The 19,898-nt window shown below is 56.9% G+C and overlaps 1 protein-coding gene across 2 annotated transcripts in view; it reads right to left on the bottom strand.

The window, feature by feature from the left end:
* The window catches only part of BCAS4 (breast carcinoma amplified sequence 4), a 52,349-nt gene that overhangs the window by 14,218 nt on the left and 18,233 nt on the right, over positions 1–19,898 (bottom strand). Inside the window, exons 3-4 of one of the 2 annotated variants that reach the window (XM_037167356.2) lie at positions 16,698–16,799; positions 13,039–13,179 (exon numbers count right to left, since the gene is read on the bottom strand). In XM_037167356.2, coding sequence (XP_037023251.2) covers positions 13,039–13,179; positions 16,698–16,799 — 243 coding nt within the window. The remainder of the gene's footprint in view (positions 1–13,038; positions 13,180–16,697; positions 16,800–19,898) is intronic. The other variant, XM_037167362.2, reaches the window with a different exon arrangement.

Raw genomic sequence — 19,898 nt, 5'->3', positions numbered from 1 at the left:
AGGGAAGAGCGAGAGGAAGGGAGAGACACGGAAAAAAGAAGAGGCGGATTTCGAAGGAGAGGAAACCAAGGGAAACAAGAAGAGGGGATGGGGAGAGAGAGGGAAGGTGGAAACAAAGCAGTAAAGAAGGAAAAGAAATGGGGAAGGAGTGAGAAAAGGGGAGGGGAGGGCTGGGGGGCCTGAGAGAAGAGCAAAGTGGGCCACACAGGGATGTCAGGGAATAACAGGAGTGGCAGCGCGGCACAGGCTGGGGACAAGGAGACGGAGGGGAGGAGACTGGTGGGCACAGGGTGAGTCAGCCCATGGGTTCGAGGCCGTCCAAACCCCAGCCGAGTCGCTGTGCCTGACAAGGACACGAGGAAAACACCAACCACACCCCTTGGTCAGGAAGTGATATTCCCCAGGGACCAAGGCCATCTGACAAGGCAGGTCAGTCTTGGTGGAATGGACGCCATCTGGCCTTGGGGGCAACCCTTTGCTCTGTCCTCACTGACTCAGGCCTCCTGGAAACGCCTGGCCTGACGCTGCCCTGAGGGCCTGGCTGCTGCCTCCACAGGCGCCAAGACCGTCTGGCTGCAGAGAGAGAAAAGCGGGGGAAGACAGGCGCCTTCTCTGGCCTCGGGTCCCACGGGGGCCCCGCCCCACCAGCAGGGGCCTCATCCATGTCACACGCACCTGCGCCCGCTAGGCCTATGACAGCAGCTGGTATACAGTGGGTGTTTAATCAATGCATGCCAGGTCATCAACCTGGGGCTCCTGTCCCCAGGGTGATCTCGTTCAGCCTCAGGGCCACAGCCACTGGCTCCGCCTGGACGCCTGCCCCCCCAAACCCCACCCCGAAACCTCCAAGTGGGGCTCCACCCGCAAATGCACACGCATGGACTCTCTCCATCCACAGAGCAGCTGGGGCGAATCTCCAGGGAATAACGCTGCTCAAGGAAAACCAGTCCCAAAAGGTTACACACTGTATGATTCCATTTATAGAGCGTTTGTGAAACAGCCCCACTTTAGAAGACAGAGGGCAGAGGCGAGGTTGCCAGAGGAGGAGACACCACCTAAGTGCTACCGAACAAGAGGTCCGAGGCGGGGCAATATTTGGCCCACCTAGGGACGCCAAAAACTGCTACAGAACAACAGGGGCCCCTCCCAAGGATGGAATACTAATATCTACTGGGCTCTTCTGTCCGCCGCCAATTGGAAGGACATCTCTCAATGCCAGAGATTTGTGAAAAGGAAACGAAATGTTTATTTAATAACTATTTAGGCCTAATGCCTCCACCAAAATATCAAAGTCCTTTATGTATACACCTACACCCACACAGCGCTCCCTTCTCCCACTGTCCCAACTCCGGGTACCGTAAATCAGGAAAAGAGCACACGTCTGTTTTTCAGGCCCCTGGCGCCATCAGCTGTGTCGCTGTGCAGGATCTCTCTCTAGTTAATCCAAAGTACTGTGGTACCCTCTCAGGGTCCACTGGCAAGAGTCCTTTGTACCCAGTTCCAGGCAAAGTCTCTCCTGCTTTCCAGGCCACACGGCCAAAGGGGCACCCCAAAGCCGCGTGGGCCTCTTCTACCAAAGCTGCAGGGATCAGGACTCTGACCAAAAGCATGTGGCTTTCTTCTTCACCTGGCTGCAGGGGTCTGCACTCTGGCAAAACTGTGTGGTTTTCCCTTTCACCTGGGAAAGAGGGGGTCTGCACTCTGCCAAAACTGCATGGTTCTCTTTCTCTCACCTCACCAAGAGGGGATCTTAACTCTGCTGAAACTGCATGGCTCTCTCTCCAATGGCTGCCGAATCTGGGTTTAAATCTCTGTGCCCATCCTCCTTTGCAGCCCCATTTCTGACTCCTTCTACAACCAGTTACACCTGCCAGGACTCTCATACTATTGCAAGTTTACTGGGCTGCCATCATTAGTCTGGGCAGGTATGGCGCCATGGCATGGAGCCAATCAACTCCAAGCTCTCACGCAGGCGCTGTAACTCAGGGGACCAGCCCCCCTCCCCCACTTACATCGTGGGCAGAAGCCACTCCCTTCTCCCTGGCTCAAAGCATGGCCACAGCTATTTAACATATCTATGAAACCAGTTAAAGGTTATAGATATGTTAAATAATCATTCTAGAGGTTAGCTGCAAAATTGTTGCTATGCAAAACAGCTCTCAATGGCTCTTGCTCTATTTGTCCCTTCCCCCTGGGGAGGGTGGGGGGTGGTGAGGACATCTTAATATTTCCTGGACACCCTGAACTCTGGACCCCACCCCAAATCCTTTTCTGGGGCCCCCCTATTGGCTGCGCCCTGTTACATAAGTACAGTGAAATTGTAGAGAACCGATACAGTTGTATAGAACTGAAGCCCCACACACAGGACAGCCAGTGAAAGCGGGGAGATCTGGAAGGAAAACAATGGATTGCATCCTTATCCACGTCCTGGCCATAAGATGGTCCCACAGCTTTGTAGAAAGTCACCACTGCAGTGACTGGGCGAAGTGCACAAGGAACCTCTTTGTGTTACCTCTTACAATTGTATGTGAATCTACAATTATCTTAGCAAAGAATCTCGAGTGAACACACACAGAACAGACCATGCTTCCCCTCCTCCACCCTGGTCACCCTGGTCCCGGCCACTCGAGTCTCTCCCTGGGCCACCCCAGCAGTTCTAATCTCTTTACCTCCACCCTTGCACACCCAGCACCTCCTTCCTCTCTCCAAACCCTCCAGGGCCAAATCCTTGCGCTGGGCCCACACCTGCTCCATTGACTCCTCCACCCTGACCTCTTCCTCCCTCAAACCACCTGCTCAGGGCCCCAGGCACCTGCATACCTTCCTCCCTCCCTGGCGCCAGCCACCACAATGCTGTACCTTCCAGCCTTCCCTAAATCGCTCTCCCCACCCAGTCCCTCCCTGCCTTTCTTCCACTCCCGGGGAAAGCCCCTGCCCCCGGGCCACACTGCATGTTACACCAGCCTGTGCCTGCTGCCAGAGGGCAGGGACATTCTCTATCCTCCCTAGGTTTCCAGATAAGCAGCTCTCGACTCACTCAGGCCAGTGGATTTGTGTTGAATGAACACATGCACAAATGAAAGAAGAAAGTGAGGTGGAGGCCGTGTGGCATCCAAGGAGTTAAACCTGGGCTGGTGGGAGGAAGAGGTGAAGGGCTAGGGTCACACAAGTGGCAGCTCCTGGAACAGCCAAGGAGAACTTGAAGGAGAATGTGGGGGCAGGGGGAGGTGGGAGCAGCGGTGTGCACAGAGGGGATGGCAGGGCTGTCTCCAGACTCAAGGCCCCAGGGTTTCCAGGAGCAAAAGCCCAAGGTACAAAGGGAAAGCAGAAGCTACAGGCCAAGCCATGCTTTCCACCAGCCCCTGCCCTGACCATGCTCCCAAAAGAATCGATCACTGGGTAGGATGGAGGCTGAGCTCATTTTCTGGGGTCTCCCCAGGGCCCAGGGGCCAAGCCTTAGGGGCTTCCCCCCATTTGCCCATCCACACGCCCCTACATGGGGCTCATGCAGCTCTGGGGAATGAGGGTAGGAGTCGCAGTGAGAGTCGCAGAGGCCCTCGGATTTGAACTTGGGACCTCCCCTCAAGGCCCCACATGGAGCTGCCAGCACAGACAGCAGGGTCCCTCATCCAGCACAGTGAATTGTGTCCCGTTTCCAAATCCCTCAGAGGGCAGCGGAACCCCTCTCTGACCGTGTGACTTTGGCCAGCTTCACCCCTCGGTGCCTTGGCTTTGTCACGTGGGAGCAGGCCAGGGTGTTAGGCGCACGGGGCAGCAGCCTGCATACAAGACGGTAAGCGCTCAGCGAGTGTTGGCTGATTTCATTATTATTACAGCCCCCTGAATTCATATTCTTTTTAAATGCCATCATTAGCTTGCAAACAGCCCAAGTGTACAATTTCATGACACTGTGTATTTAGTACTAAATGCATTCAGTTCCAAACCAGGAACATTTAAACTAAATCCCAATTGCGGGAGCCAATTCTAAGCACTGCTCTAATTTTTAATTACAAGAAGCCTCAAAAATTAAGTGCCAGGATGTTTCTCAGCCACCAAGAGGCGGAGCTCATCTACCAGTGAGGGTGCTTGGCTCACAGTAGGTGCTCAGTAAGTGCCTGCTCGCCAGAGAGCCAGAGAGTGACGGATTACTGGATCACTGGAGGCTGCCCTGGGCAGCCCGCCCCGAGCTTGGCCTGTGGCCTCCCATTTCCCTCCCAGCCAGGACTGGTGTCACCTGAGCTCCTCCGGGACACCCCCCTCACACACACACACACACACACACACACACACTCACACTCACACTCACACACACACTCACACAGGCCGGCCACTGCCCAAGGCCCCTGGAGCCAGGCCCAGACCAGGGAAGAGCTGCCAGACTCCAGAAAGGAAGAGGTGGGCCCAGGGCCACAGTGCTGAGACACCCCCGCCCAGGCCACCGTGGGCACCTGCCGAGGCACTCAGCAATGTCCACCCTGAAGCGGCCCGTCCCCGCCCCAGCTCCTCACTGCCCCAAAGTTCCCCTCTCCAGCCGCCTTCCCAGGTTAATTATTAGGACTCTCCAAGTAATGGGAACTTTGGCCCTGACTTTAGGTCTGGCTACGTGACAAGGGACCTGGACGAATTTACTGCTTAATGAGATGTGGTTTATTTTCCCGGCAGAAAGTTGACCATGATGGCACCAAGGGCTTTCCAGCTCCCTGGGCATCAAGAGGATCCCACTTGCTCCGGGCGCCCCCAGCCCAGCTGCAGGCCTCATGCAGGTCTCTGCAGTAACGAAGGGCCCACCTCCACGCATGGAGCCTGCGTGGGGGGGTGGAGACTGCCCGTCCTCTGCCGTGTGACCCCGTGTGGAGCAGGCGCTGCACATCCGGCCGTGCTGGGCGCCCCCACGGTCCTTCCCTCGCCTGTGTCAGCCACTTCCCCCGACCTCTCCCGTTCCGTCGCGTGCAGAAGTCAGCAGCCCGCACCTGCCGACTGCACCTGCCTGTTGAGTTGCCTCCTGCGAGCCGCAGGCAGGGGCCCGGTGTCATCGTTTCTTCGTCCTCTGGTGCGCATTCACGGCTCCACGTATCAACACTCACTGCACACTAGGCGTGTCACCGTGGGACCCCCCTCAGGACGAGCTATGTCCGTCAAGGACACCAGGCTCAGAGAAGGATGGGGGAGCCCACAGAGCCCCTGCCAGTGGACACAGACTGAGACCGGACCGTCCCTCCACGTCACATCGGTGGCCCATGCAGGCCCACGGCCTTTCTCTTTCCCCCTGGGGAGGGAAGGGACCCGGTGAGACCCCTGAGGGGAATGGAACAGATGCGGGGGGAGAGACAGGAGTGAGTGTGGGGGGTGGGGGGGGACCTTGAGGCTTTGCGACGATGTGTGACATGAGGAGAGACACAGGGAGGCAGAAAGAGACACACAGACTGAGACCCAGAGACACGGGGACGGAAACCCAGACAGGCAGATGAGTGATTCAGGATGGGAAACCCAGACAGACCACCGTGGCCGAGAGGCAGAGACGGGAAGGGGCCGCAGCCCTGAGCGGCCCCCAGTGTGTCACATGGTTCACATGATCGGGAGCACGTGGAAGAGGGACACTTGGAGAGGGACTTTGATGTCCCCAGGACCTGTCCCTGAAGATCCAGCACCGTGGAGGTGTCCTCGGGCAGGGCCTCTGCTCAGAGGGGCCCCTCTCTGAGCGACCACCTCCACCAGGCTGGCCGCAGTCCTGCGTGAGTGGTGGCGCAGGCTCAGGGAGGAGCAGGCTGTCTGCCCCACTTGGCTCCCACCGGCGGCATGGGTGGCGGTGCCGCACAAGCCCAGAGGGGCAGGGGTGAATCACCAGCTTCTCCAAAGGGAGCTTTCTAAGAAGCGATGCCAGCCGACCCTCGCTGAGCCCCTGCTGGGGGCATCGGGCTGCTTCTGTTCCCACTCCCCTGACTGCGGTCAAGTGACTCCCCCTCTGTCTGCCTCAAGTTGCCCTTGTATGAAATGGGACCAGTGACGGCAGAACCTCACTGCTCAGTAAACGAGGACAGAGGTCACACCCGTGGCCACCAGACCTGCACCGGGACCCATCTGGCCAGAGTGAGCTCATCGAGCTTCTTGGGGTCACAGGTCTCACTTCCCAATCTCCCCCGGTGGGCCCAGAGCAGCCGTGGAGATACTGGGGGGCCGGGGGTGCAGCCTGGGTGCGTACCCAGGCACACAGCCATGAACAGGACTGGGGCAGCCCAGGACCACAGTTCAGAGTCCAGCCCTGCCTGCTCAGCATGGCGCCCCACTCAAGTCATCGAGGCCGGTCCCCACTGCTACGCTTTCTACCCCCTCCCTCCCCTTCTCTCCCACACTCAGGAAATCGGCACTGGACCCACACCCAGGCCAGGTACCCCGCTAGGCACTAATTCATCACAGTTCTTTACCAAGGCAGCTGCGAGTTCTTCACTCATGGAAGCTGTGAGCCCAGAGGCCCCCTGAGATTTCTATGAGCCTCTCAGATTTGTCTTCAAAAATCAACTGATTTCACATAAAAATCTACACCCTCAACCTCTTTCTTATAAAGAAGGGCAAGCACAGGCCTTTCTGAGCCTTTTTTCCTGGCTGGAGTTGAGGGCACCTGCCTCTTACCTTGGCCACAGTCCCCACCCAGCCCCTCTGCCTCTCTCGGAGAGGTCAGCCCTTCATTACTCTCTCAGGCCTTGTGTGCCCCTGGTGAGCCCTTGGATTTCGACCCCAGGGATGTGATGCATGTGGGGCTGTGGAACCAAGTATGGCAATGCCCCGCTGGCTCAGTTAAAGTGTCTGACTTCTGCGCCCCTCGATTTCCCATCTGCAGAGGGGGGAGGGTGACTGTGAGCACCTATGTAACTGGTAGGCATGAAAACAAATGAACGCAGGGCAGGGAAAGCGCCAGAAAACCAGGCTGCCTGTGTCGTCGGAAACACGAGTCAAAGATGAGGAATCCCTGTACCTACTCCTGAGAAAGTCTCCTCTGGAGAAACACAGGTGCAGAGGCAGCAGCTCCCAGAGGTGCTGTGTCACAGGGGAATGAACGGCATTGGGGGGCCAGAGGGATGGGTGCCTGGCGAGTCCAGGTGCCTTCCCGGAGGTGGTAACATGCCTTGGCCTTGAACAATGAATAAATTCTACCAGGCAGGGAGCAGGAAGGGTATTCTAGGCAGGAGACCAGCCTATGCAAAGGCAGCAGGCTGTGTCCACCAGCCCCAGGGAGGGCAGAGCGTGGACTGAGGACGCTGGTGTCACAGTGACACCCCCAATGGTGATAGTGTTTGAAAAGGGTCCATTGACTGTGTCCCACCAACCAGGGAGAGGCTGGCAAGCTTCCGCGTGGGCCTTGACAAACAGCGCCCCCAAGTAAAAATGCTTCCTTGTCCAAAGGAACTTCCTCTCCACATACCCTCAAAACCTCAACAAGAATGCAACATTTAAAAAGAGACCTCTGGTTCCCAAACCAGCCCACCAGGGAGCCCTCTGTCCCTCCCAGCACGGGGGACATCAAACACCCAGCCAGACAGAACCGGTCAAGTGTGAGTGCTGAGCAACTCGCCGGGGCCAGCTTCGGGGCCGGGAGCTGCTGAGAGGGGCTGGGGACCAGCGCTGCCCCCGGCCCTCCACTGTCGCCTTAATATTTGCCATCTGCTTATGTTGCATTTTTGCCGCAAGGGATGATGGGGGAAGAAGGAGAAGGAAAGGCCGGTTCGGGGCTGGGAGAAGGTACCATGGAACCGCAGCGGCCTTCTGTGCCTCAGTGCCTTGCTGGTCTCCACCAGCAGATAAAGTCCCGGCCAAGCCTGCCTCCTTCCGGGACTCTCCCCCTGGGGGGGCTGGGCAGAGGGAGGGAGAGGCGCCCAGCGGGCTTGAGCCTGCCTCCTTCCCTCCCCTCCCGGTGGAGAGGGAGCTGGGGGGAGGCACTGAGGGGGAGGGGAGGAGACACCAAACCTGGCGCTGAGGACTCCTGCAGGCCGCCCCGGGCATGGCAGCTCCGCCCACAGCCTCCATTACCTCCGAGCCCTGAGAGGCAGCCCCAAGCCCCAGGGAGAGAGGAAGGTGTGGACACTGCACCCCAGCTCTCGCTGCCCGGAAGCAGCCTGGGCAGAAATCTGGGGAGGCCATCCAGGGCCAAGGAAGCTATAAGAGTATACACTGATTCCAACTTATTGCACACCTACTATGTGCTCGGCCTGGGCAGGAAACTGACTGAGAGTGGGCGGCTTGGGCCAGATGGCGGCTGGGAAGGGGTGCTGCTCGGGGCCCCAGGCCTCTGCTTCTTCAAGAGATGCCAGATGTCCAAATTCTTACATAAAACTTCTTTTAAATGCTGGGAGCGAATTCCAATTAGATGTATACATATTCCAAGCTGCCCCACAAACACATGTTAATAGGGCAGACAGGGCCCAGGGGTCTCCAGTTGGCGCTGCTCCTGCCTTTGAGAAGATCGCAGAGGGAGGGGGGAGCCGCTGAATGAAGCCACAGCTGGATCAAAGTTTGGACCTGCTGCTTTCCCTGTGTGACCCTGGGCATGTGACCAGCCCTCTCTGAGCCTCGGGTCGCTTCCTCAGGACCTGGAAGAACCGCATCTCTAGCTGGGGTTGCTAGGGGAAGCTAATCAGGCACTGGCAACAGTAGATGCTCAATAAAACTGTGAGCTGTCGGTCATGCTGCACAGAGAAAGGAAGGAGCTGTCTCTCCGCCCTCGCCTGGCCCCGGATGCCCCTGAAGGGGGTGGGGGGCCCAGGGGGTGCAGACCATCACCCTAAAATCCAGAGCTGGGGAGGGCGCTGGGAGTAACGCACAGGTGCAACAGGTGTCTCCAAGTGTTTGAGATTTGGGCAAAACGAAACAAATGTACAGCTTCTTCCCCAAAATAGGAAAATGTGGCTCCACCCCCATTTCTCTAAGGCTGCTGGGCTCTGCAGTTCACCCCTGTCCCCGCCACTCCTGACTGTGTCACACCTGACACACACACTCATTTTTGTTACCAGGTTTCCCTCTGCGGGCATCAGGGGGCCCTGGGCAGGCCCAGGTCCAGGCCGGACCACCGGCCCCCAGGCAGCCTGGCCCTGTGAGGGTGTCAGGACCTGGCCCTGAGCAGTTTTGCTATTACCCAAAGAACCTTCCTTGGAAAGCACCACACTCTCATCCATCGGAAAATTAATCAAAATGACACCTCTTGTGAACAAGATGTTTTGGCTCAGCAGAAAACAAACAGTGCTTTACAACAAATTATTGAAGCCGCACCGAGCCCCCAGGGCACCCGCACCCGGGGAAGGCCCGGAGCAGTTAGCGGTACACCTGTGGCAGCCACCCGGCCGGGACACCTGTGGCAGCCACCCGGCCGGGACGGGGCCTGGGTTCGGGGGACACAGTGACGCCTGACCTGGTCTCCCCTGCCCTTCTGGGGTTCAGGCTCCCAAGACTCTAGCTCCGTCTCAGACTTTCACTTCCGCAAACGACCTCCAGGTGCCCCCGGCCCTCTGTGTGCAGGGTCTTGGGACACAGTGCCCCACGCAGGAGACCTGGGGCCCTCGCCTGGAGCCTCTTTCCTCTCCCTCTCAGACAAGGCCCGAGAGCTCAGGGTGCAGGGTGTGTTTCCTGGCTGAGGAACTGAACTCTGGAACCTGCAGGGCCCCCCTGTGCCCTGTTTCAAACTCGTGTTCCAGTCTCAGCCAGACATCACTGGCCCTGAATACCAGAGCCCAGGACAGAGAATGAGGCCTGGAAACTTCTACAGGTGAGTCAAATTTGACCAAGTTATCCCCCCCGCCCCTATGAACCCATCCATGGCTTCCCATCGCCCTTAGAAGGCTCTTCAACTCCTCTGTGTGGCCCAAGGCCCCGCTCATTCCACCACCCACCCGGCTTCCCAACTCCTCCTCAAGCCGCATGCACTCGGGGGTCGCACTCCAGAGCCTTGTGCTGTGGCCCCCTCAGCTGGGAGCGCCCTCCATTCCAGCCTCAGACTGACTTCACTCATGATACTGGTCTCAGCTGACAGGGCCCTTCCCCCAAGGCCACCCCTGAACGCGCTCACCCAGAGCACGCCACAGCCATTTAGAAATGATGACCTTCTGAATTTGCTTAGGACTCAGTCCTCATCTGTATTCACCCACTAGACACAGGCTCTCTGAGGGCAGCGTTCACAGCTCGCTCCCCAGGAAGCCTGGGGTACAGTGAAGAATGTGGGTTCACATGCTCAGACCCAGCTGCGTGACCTCGGGTAGCCCCCCTGCACCTCTATCTCCTCAGCTGGAAAATGGGGAGAGCAGCGGCCCTGCCCGGTGGGGGCTGAGTTGAGAGCGGTGCCTGGTTCTGCAGGGCTGACTCTGTGTCCCCACACCATGACCCCTGCTCCCGCCAGGCGACGAGGGATCTGCCCGGCACCGGTACCTTATTTACCAGCAGAGATGGCTTCTGGGCCCCGCCAGCGCTCAGAGCCCTCCTTAGGAGACTCCTGGAGTCCTCTTCCCTTTTATTCCCGCTGCTTTGGTGGTGTCACTTAGTGCAAAAAGACCCCCACCCAGATCCAGGGTCCAGGCTGAGTGCCCTCCCTCTTGGGCCCCGAGGGAAATGCCATGGGAAACAGCAGTGAGTATCACCCCACGGGGACAGGACCGCTCGCCAGCATTCCCACGGCCCAGGCAAGGCTCCAGAGTCTCTGCCCCATGCCAGCCTGCTCCCCAGGACCTGTGGAGAACAGACGGGGGCGGGAGGGGGGCCAGGGGCTGTGAGGAGCAGCTCTCACCAGGGCAGGGCGAGGGGCCGGTGTGGGCTCTGGGGGGCTGATAGTGGTCAGAGAAGGGCAGCGCACGCCACGGGCACTCACTGAAGGGGCCTGACACCGGACAGCGTGGGGTCCTGGCCTCGGGGGAATCCCGGTGGGAGAAAGGGAGGTCATTAGGGGGCATCCTGTGAGGACCCTGCCCCCTGACAGTGGTTCTGGTGGTCGGCACTGGGTCCAGAAAGACCTGGCAGAGCCGAGCAGTACAGAGCCGAGGTTCCCAGCCCCACCACTTCCGGATGGGCAAGCCATTCGACCCTTCTCGCCTCAGTTTGCCCATCTGTAAACTAGGGACAATGACCAGACCTGCCTCCCAAGGTGGGATGTGAGGTCCCCGCAGAGTCAGGTGCCCAACACGTGTCCTGACGACCATTATTCTAGAAGGCCACTCAATCTGCACGCTAGAAACCCTTGCGCCTGTGTGTGTGTGCGTGCGTGCGTGCGTGCGTGCGTGTGTGTTGCTCACTGGCACTGCCTGCCCCAGACAGAGCCCTCCTGGGGCCGAGACCAACACGCTGGGGGTGCAGAATGACTCACCACCCCCGGGCTGCGACAAGTTTCCTGGAACAAGTCACCGCAGGTAGGCCTGGGGGGCCCCCCGCGTCTGGCAGAGATGAGGGGGTGCAGGTCGCAGCACGCCCGGCCACACCCTGGTGGGATCCTGCTGCAGGAGTGGGGGGGGACCCCCCCACTTCAGAGTCCCAGGGGCCTGAGTTCCAACCCCACCACTGACCACGTCCCTTTCCCTCTCCAGGCCTTGGTCTCTACCTCTAAATGGGGACACCGGTGCCAACCACATAGGGACAATTGTACAGATGACAGAAAAAGAATGTGAAGTGCAGAGACCAACGGCCCGGCAAGACATGGGCAGTCAAGGTCCTGAAGCCATCGAGGGACAGAGTTCTGTGAGACTGGGCACTCCTGGTCACCCAGGAAGTCACCATAACTCCAGGAGAGGAGGGAAAAGGGAACAGCTTATGAATTCATTGTCATTGGAAGACAAAAAAAGATGATGGCAGTTGTCCGTGAGGGGGAAATCCCCGAGGGCTTCTCAGAAGAGGTGGCATTAACTTGGGTTTTAAAGGATTAATAGGAGTTCCTAGACTATGAGATCTGTGAGGCCACCGTCTAGCTGTTACTGGCCTTGGGCAAGTCATTCACCAGGAGGTGGCAGGTGAACAGCCCAGGCCTTGGCAGGTGGAAGACAAGATGGCACAGTGGGGGGCCTGCCAGGGACTAGAAAGAGAATGCCTAATCAGGCGTCCCAAGTCACGTGGTTTAGGTAACCCTGCCTGGTCAGACAGAATGAGTCCACGTGGGCCAAATTCTGTCCACGGGCTGCAAGACTGCAACCCCTGAAATTTTCCACACTTCCATTGTCTCATCTGTCAAATGAGGGCAACGTTAACCAACGCCCAGCGTGCACCAGGATCGGGAAGGATAAGTGAGTCGACGCACATGAAGTGCCCAATGCAGTGCCCGGGATGCTGCAAACACTCAACACTCTGGCCTTCAAGGTAACACAGAGTGGAGACGTGGGGGCAGGGAGGAGGAATGGGGCAACCGAGGAGCGAAGGGGGACCCACAGCAGACCTCAAAGAGCAGTGAGAGACCCCACCGCGGGCAGGACAGGGTAGCTGGCTGGCTAGACACCTTGTCACACCAGGTTGTGTGGCCTCAGGGAAGTCCCTTCACTTCCCTGAGCTTCAGTCTCCTCTTCTAAAATCGGGGTGATGATAAAGGCACCTTCTTCCACTGGTGCGTGAATTGGATCCCATGTAACATAGCACGTGAAGCACTTAGAACAGACCCGACAGGAGCCGTTATTGTAATGATCAGAGCCAGCCAAGGGTGAGGCTCTTCATTCTCAGCACCGCGTGCACTGAGAGCTAGAAAATTCTCTGTTGTGGCGAGCGCTGCCTAGTGTTTAATAGCATCACTGGTTTCTACCCACTAGCACCCTGCCCACATGGACCACCGGTGCTCAGCAAATAGCAGGTGCTCAATTAATGGTGGATGAATAAGCAAGAGGTCACAGCAACGAAGCTCAAAGCTCAGAGCAAGAAGAGAGACCTCAGGGAGCAACTGAGACACCCAGCCACCTGGGCCGGCCTTCCCCGGGGCCAGCCAGACATGGTTTCCTGTCTGCAGAAATGAGATGTGCCCTCTGACCTTCCACTTCCTGAGCCCCTCTCCCACTCCAGGGTCTGGGAGGAGGAGGGCGGTAGGGAGATACTCACGTTCTTGAAGGAGGGGAGCCCCCTGGAGCCCAGCCACCTCCACCCCAGCAGGGCCTGAGGGAAGGTCCCGTGGTCCCGCTCGGCCTGGAGTACGTGGTCTTCCAGGAAGGAGACATGGTGTCCCACCATCTTGACAAAGGCCTGGGGGGAGGGGGGGAGAGTGGGGATACCACACCTGCCCGGCTCATTCCTGACTGCCCTCCCTCGGCCCCAGAGAGGCCGGACCCTCTTTCACGGCCACCAGCAGGCTCCTGGAGAGGTCAGGCCTGTGTGGCGGGGAGGCCACTGGTGGGAACGCAGACCAGAAAAGTAACAGCTCCCACTGCTAGCCAGGCGTGGCCAAGCCCTCCATGTGTCCTCCCACGTTCTCCCCATGGGGACCCTATTTTTAGCCTCTGTTTTACAGGGAAGGGAAACCAAGGCTCAGAGAGGTTGGGTCACCTGCCCAAAGTCACACAGCTGTCTCCAGGCCTCGCCCTCCCCAGGGCCTTTGCGCCGGCTCTCTCCATGCTGCAGGGCCCTTCCCTCTGTTCTGGATGGGATGCGTGCTGCTCCTCTGTCCAGCCCTGGACTGACTGTCCCCTCCCCAGAGAGGCCTTCCCTGACCACCTGCTGTAACCCAGACCCCGAGTCACTGTGGAGCTACTCATGTTCTGAGCCTGCCTCACCCCCTGAACTTCTTGTCCGCTCACAAACCAGCTCCCTCTAGAATGCGAGTCCTACAAGAGCAGGTGCTGAGTCAGTGCTGTTCACAGGCCAAGACAACGCCTGGTCAGCTGGAAGGGGCTCAGCTGGATGGCAAAGGCATGAAGGCATGTATGTGCGAATGACTGAATCTAATGCGTCCTCAGCAGAAAAACACTGGATGAGCCCAGGATGGTACTGCTGCCCGCCTGGGGTTCTGGCAGGGGCAGAGCCCAAAGGCTGAATAAGCCACATGAGGTATGTGTACATGCACATACGTGCACACATATGTGCATGTGCAGTGCAGGGGACAAGGGGCCACAGGCCAGAAGCTGCACGACCAGGGCTCCAGCCCTCGAACTCGGAGGCACATCTGGTCCTGAAACAGAAGAAAGTCCCGCAGGCCCTTCCTCCAGCCGATTCCAATTTCACGCTCCTTGCCCCAATACCAGGCCGGCGGCGAGTGAGGCCACGCTGAGGAATGTGGGCTCATGAGGTCGGACCCACCTCCCGAATGCCTGCCAGGGAGAGGCCAAACCTGGGCCACCCCAGCCTGCAGCCAACTAAGGGGGACACACACCCACCCACATGGTTGGGGGCTGGGGGACAGAAAGAGGGTGACAGCTGATCATAGCCACCCTGGCCGCTGGTTATGGAGTATGGGTGACTTTTCTGTATTTTTTTCTATACAGTGAAAACTTGCAACTTTCATTATCAAGAGGGAGGGAGGAAGGCAGGGAAGGAAAGAGAGAGGGAGGGAGGGAGGGAAGGAAGGAAGGAAAGAAGGGAGGGAGGAAGGGAAGGAGGAAGAGAAGGGAGGGGAGAGAAAGCCTCATTGTTTTAAACTATACTCGACTTCTAATGTTTTGGGCAAAGGCCCCAGCTTCAAGCAAGTCCACTCAGCACTGAGCAGCAGTCAGGAGCTCAGACCTTGGTGGTACCAGCTCCACCACTTCCTAGCTGTGTGACCTTGGCCAAAGCACTTCACTTCTCTGTTCTGCAGTTGCTTTTCTATAAAATGAGACTAATAACAGGACCTTCCTCCTGGGTCTGCCGAGCTCATACTAAGAAAGCACAATGAGTCCCTGGCTCAGACCAGGGACTCAATAAACAGTTTTTATGATTAAAACTGTTAAAGGGACAAGTTCTGGCCTGAGAGGTCACCTCATGCTTCCCAACCCCCCATCCCTGACCGCCCAGTGGGTCACACTGATCTGAGGACTGGGTGGTCTTGGGCTCCTGGGAAGCCCCGGGGGGCCTGTGGCTGGCTGGGCAGAGTGGAGAGCGTGCATCCCGCATGGATTCGGCCTCTCTCAGCCTGTGGGTGATGACCATGGTGACAGTTTGTCTTCACTGAACACCTAGGCATGTCAGGTACTGGCCTAAGAAGGACCCTGTGCGGGACAAACGGCACAGTCCTGATTTACAGAGGAGGAAACTGACCCTAGGAGGAGAGAGAGCTGAGGCCCAGGCGGTGCCTCTGAGTCACCCTTGGTAATTGTGGTCAGCAGAATCGTGGCCACCAAAACATGTCCATGGCCTGGTTCCCAGACATGGAAACATGTTACCTTACATGACAAAAGGGACTTTGCAGATGTAACTAGGGCTTCTGCAGGGGGGCGATGATCTGGCTTACCCAGGTGGGTTGGGGTTATCTCAGGGGCCTGCGGAGAGGGAAGAGGGAATGGGGGGACCGAGTAGGACAGAGACTGGAGATGCTAGGCTGTGGGTTCTGCACACCAAGGGAGGGGCCGTGAGCTGAGACATGTAGGTAGCTTCTAGATGCTGGACATGGCAAAGGCATGGATTCGCCCCCGGGGCCTCCAAGGGAAGCCAGACACCCCCACTGTGGCCTGTGAGACGCATTTTGGACTCCTGGACCTGTAAGATAATGAGCTCACATTTTAAGCCACCAATTTGTGGTGGTGGCAATGGGAAACTGCTAAGGTAATGCTTTGTCGTCCTGTCTCTCCTGCTAGAATATGGCCAGGACTGTGTCTGTCTTTCTCACTACAAGTGGTGCATAGTAGGGCCACGATAAACATCAGTGAACCAGATGCTAAGGAAAGAATCAGGCTTGACAGCTGGGCCGACCCAGGCAAGGCAAGAAGCAGGGCTGCAAATCTTCGTTTTCTCCCCTTTCTTCAACGCGTAGAATAAAATTCAAATGAATCAGCTATTCCAAGGGCAAAGTTTTAATTATATTCGTGCCTTCTCTGCTGACGAGAATGTTAATTCTCCACCAGCTCCAGTGCTGACTGCCATGCTCCCTGCCTCTGCAGCTCGGAGGGGCCCGTATCCCCTCTGTCCAGGTAACTACTCCTTACCTGCACACTCCTTCCCAGCCTCCGGGTCCTTCTCTGTGCAAGGAGCCAAGAGCCCAAGCTGAGGGCCACAGTTCAGTGAAAAGCTTATGCTTCAGCAAATGGAAGTTGAGTGCCAGCTTCACGGAATTAGCTGTGTGACTCGGGGTAAGTGGCTTACCTCTCAGAGCTTATACCCTCCTTCGGGAGGTGCATCAGGGAGGTTACTGGCTTGCCAGGGCAGTGAGGAGGAAATGAGATGCTGTGCGGCTCAGCCCACACAAGCAGCAGACGGGGGAGAGAGGCAGCAGTGAGACAACAGGGCATGGTGGGGACTGTGGTAAACTAGAAAGCACATGCGTCATCTGAGGGGCAGCTGCCACCAGCTCTGCAAGATAGCCGGGGCGTTGGAAATGTTCCATTTCTCAATTTGGATCTTCACAGCCTAATGTTCAGATTTTTATATAAAGTACCCACATTTTTTTAACTAGGATACTGTCTGTAAATTTGCATATGTCGTGTTTCTTAAACGCCAAGTGAGTGCAGGCCCCCATGCCCTGCACTGGGTCTAATGCCTGACCCTTGCAGCCAGGTCGGTATCTTGGAAGACAGGATGGAAGAGCCAGAACAAGACCCCGGATCCCACCGAGCAGCTCATTTTCCTGGACACACCTCCAGCTGGTCCACTTTGGTGTAGATGCCACGAACTTCCATCACCTTGGCCTTAAGGAGAGGGATGTCTTCCTCCAAGATCTGCGACGTGTCACTCCTGATCTGCAAGGAACAAAACAGCTCCTCAGGCCCCTGCCCTGTCACTTTGTCCTCCCGCCAGCCTCTGGGAGCTGATGGCTGAGACACTGAGTGGCACCTGCCCAGAGTCCCAAGTGGGGACCGACCCCACCGCCCCTTGGGACCCAGACCCAGCCAGGGATTATTCACTGAACCGCAGATTAATCATCCCCCCCCCCTCCAACAACCACCACCCCCAGCCGCAAACAAAATTTCTTCATTTCCTACACATCAGATCACTGAAGTTGAGGTGAGTTGAGCTTTCACTGCCCTGGAATTAATAATGCTAATGAGTTAATCATTAACATTAATTACGTTCATGGAAAATACAACTTGGGCTGGGTGCCTTGTACCTGCAGACACGGTGCTGAGTGTTTCCCGTGCACCATGCCCCTCATTTAATGTTCAATTGCTTCACTTACAAGGACCCCGGAAGTGACTGTGAACTTCACTTGCCAGCACCTTCCCTTGCTCCCTGAAATTGGACACTTAAGCCTTTGTTGTCCTTAGGAGGCGAGGACCAAGCCCAACCCTTTGGTGTGTGAGACAGAAATTCCACATCCACATCATCATGTTGTCCCCATGTGGACAGGCAGGATGCACCCAGCTCGCAGGTTTATAGAACGTTTGAATCCCTGGAGGGGAGCTAGTCAAATGCTGATTCCCAGGCCCCCTCCAAGTCTGTCCTGGTTTCTCTGTTTTCAGCCAGGCTCCAAGGCTATGCTGGAGCGGGGGTCTGGGGACAGTCAGAGAAACACCAGCGGGCACTCTGGGAGCTGGACTTGGGACTCAGATTGGAGTGTGAATTTAGCTCTACCCAGCATGAGCTGTGTGACCCTGGGGAAGTCGCTGCACCTCTCTGAGCCCTCCTTTGCTTCTCTGCAATGATGACGGCCCTTGCTTTTGGAATGTGGTGAAGACATTTAACAGAGTGTTTGGTGTGGAGTGGACAGGCAGCTTCCAACATGGTCCTCAAGGGTCCCCACCTCCTGGTGTTCACCCGCTTGCGTGGTCCCCTCCCCTGGTTGGTAGGCTGCACCTAGAGCCTCACTTCTAACGAAGAGGAGTTGATGGAAGCGATTCTCACCGCACTGACACTAGTGTACCAAAGACTGTCGCTCCGCCTTGCCGGCGGCCTCTCCCTGTTGCAGGCTTGCTCGTGCACGGTCTCTCTCTCTCCCCCTCCTTTCTCGCTTGCTCTCTCGGTTTGTTCGCTTTGATGAAGAGGCTAGCAACTGGGGGCTCTAGTCGACCTCCAGGGAGGGAATGAATCCACAACCAATGACTTTGCCTGGACGCAGTCCTGCCCCTTGGGACCCCTGAGTGGACCGCAGCCTGGGAGACTCTGAACCACAGCACCCAGCGAGGTTGCACCCAGGCTCCTGACCCTCAGACACTGTCAAACCGAAAAGAGCTGCTGAAGTCACTAAGGGTGAGAGAATTTGGTATGCGGCAACAGGTAAGTAACAAAAGGGGACAACTCAGGACAAAATTTTAATTTTAAAAATGTGTTTAGAAACTGTACCTGTGTTTCCTCCTCTTTCTGCCTAAGTGCAAGAGACTTCTGGGGTTCTCCTGAAACTCTGTCCCTGCCACCATCAGGACACCATCTTCGTGCCCAGCGTTTCTTGGAAGCCAGCCCATGGTGCCGCGGGTCTGGAGGGCTCCCCTCCTCTGCTCACAGCACAGCCACCTCCCCAGGCACCTGGCTCCAAGCCCACTGTCCTGCGGTACACTCCCTCCCCAGGCCCTGACCCCATGAGGCTGAAGATCATCCTGAGAGGGTGGCATCTGGCTCAGGCTGCCCGGTCCCAGTCTCTGCCCTGACCCCAAGCCTCAGTTTCCACATCTGTAAAGTGGAGATCACATTGGTGCTTCTCTCAGAAGAATGCTTTGAAGATTAAAGAAGATCTCCTATGTCTGAACGTGGCTGGCAGATGTACCTGATTGGGCTCACAAAGTGTTTCAGTTTTTAACTTTGATTTAATGTCCAACTTAAAAATTCAAACGAGGGTCCTAGGAGAAATAGCCGATTCTAGGGTTGGGGCAGGGAAAAGTGAAGCATTTGGAGCATCCTGCAGTGCCAGAAAATAAGAGTGTTTTCTAAAAAAGGAAGGACGGGAGCGTGACCACGGGAGCTGGGAGGCGAGCGGAGGGAGCCCAGGGGCGGGGCGGGAAGAGCGCGAACAATGAAACAAGTGACGTCAACACTGGACGAGACCCCAGAGTGTGAAACGAAGACGACGCAGGAGTCTCCGGAGCACAGGATGCGGAGGGGAGGTGGGGAATGTTTCTGGGGGAACGCTGACCAAGACTAACGTCCCAGTGATGTCTTGTGGGGGTCACTTGCCCCCAGACGATGTGACGAGAAGGCACCGCACCTCTGCAGCATTCTCTCCTGAACCCCATGCGCCCCGTGTGACCACAGAACAACAGGAGACAAACCCAACCGGAAGGCCTTCTCCGAAACACCGGACAAGTACTCCTTCAAACCGCCGAAGTCCAGACAGGCGGGGAGCGCGGGACACCGGCAGAGACGGCCAGCCCGGGACCAAGGAGACTCGACAACCCAGGTGATGCGGTCTCCAGGGGGCAGGGTCAGCCTGGCACAGGAGCCGGACATGGGGGAGGGGGGGAGGAACTGGTGAAGCTGAAATCAAGTGTGGAGTTTTATAGGTAGCAACAGACCACTAAATGGTTTGGGTTTTTTTTTTTTTAGGATTTTATTTATTTATTTTTAGAGAGGGGGGAAGGGAGAGAGGGAGAGAAACATTGATGTGAGAGAGAAACGTCAATCGGTTGCCTCTCGTACACACCCTGACCAGGGACAGAACCGACAACCCAGGCATGTGCCCTGACCAGGAATCGAACCAGTGACCTTTCACTTTGCAGGATGACGCACAAGCCACTCAGCCACACTGGTCAGGGAAGGGCACGTGCTGGTTTTTTAGTTTCAACAAAGGTACATGGTGATGTGAGATGTTAACAAAGGGGAGAAACTCTGTACTATTACCTCTGCAACTTCTCTGTAAATCTGAAACTATTCCACAATAAAGCACATAAATATGACTTAAAACTACTGAA

The sequence above is a fragment of the Artibeus jamaicensis genome, unplaced genomic scaffold (assembly GCF_021234435.1).
Source record: "Artibeus jamaicensis isolate MK-2021 breed Jamaican fruit bat unplaced genomic scaffold, CSHL_Jam_final contig_685, whole genome shotgun sequence".
NCBI classification, from domain to species: domain Eukaryota; kingdom Metazoa; phylum Chordata; class Mammalia; order Chiroptera; family Phyllostomidae; genus Artibeus; species Artibeus jamaicensis.
Note: the sequence above shows the minus strand (reverse complement) of the source record. Positions and strands in the feature narration are given on the sequence as shown.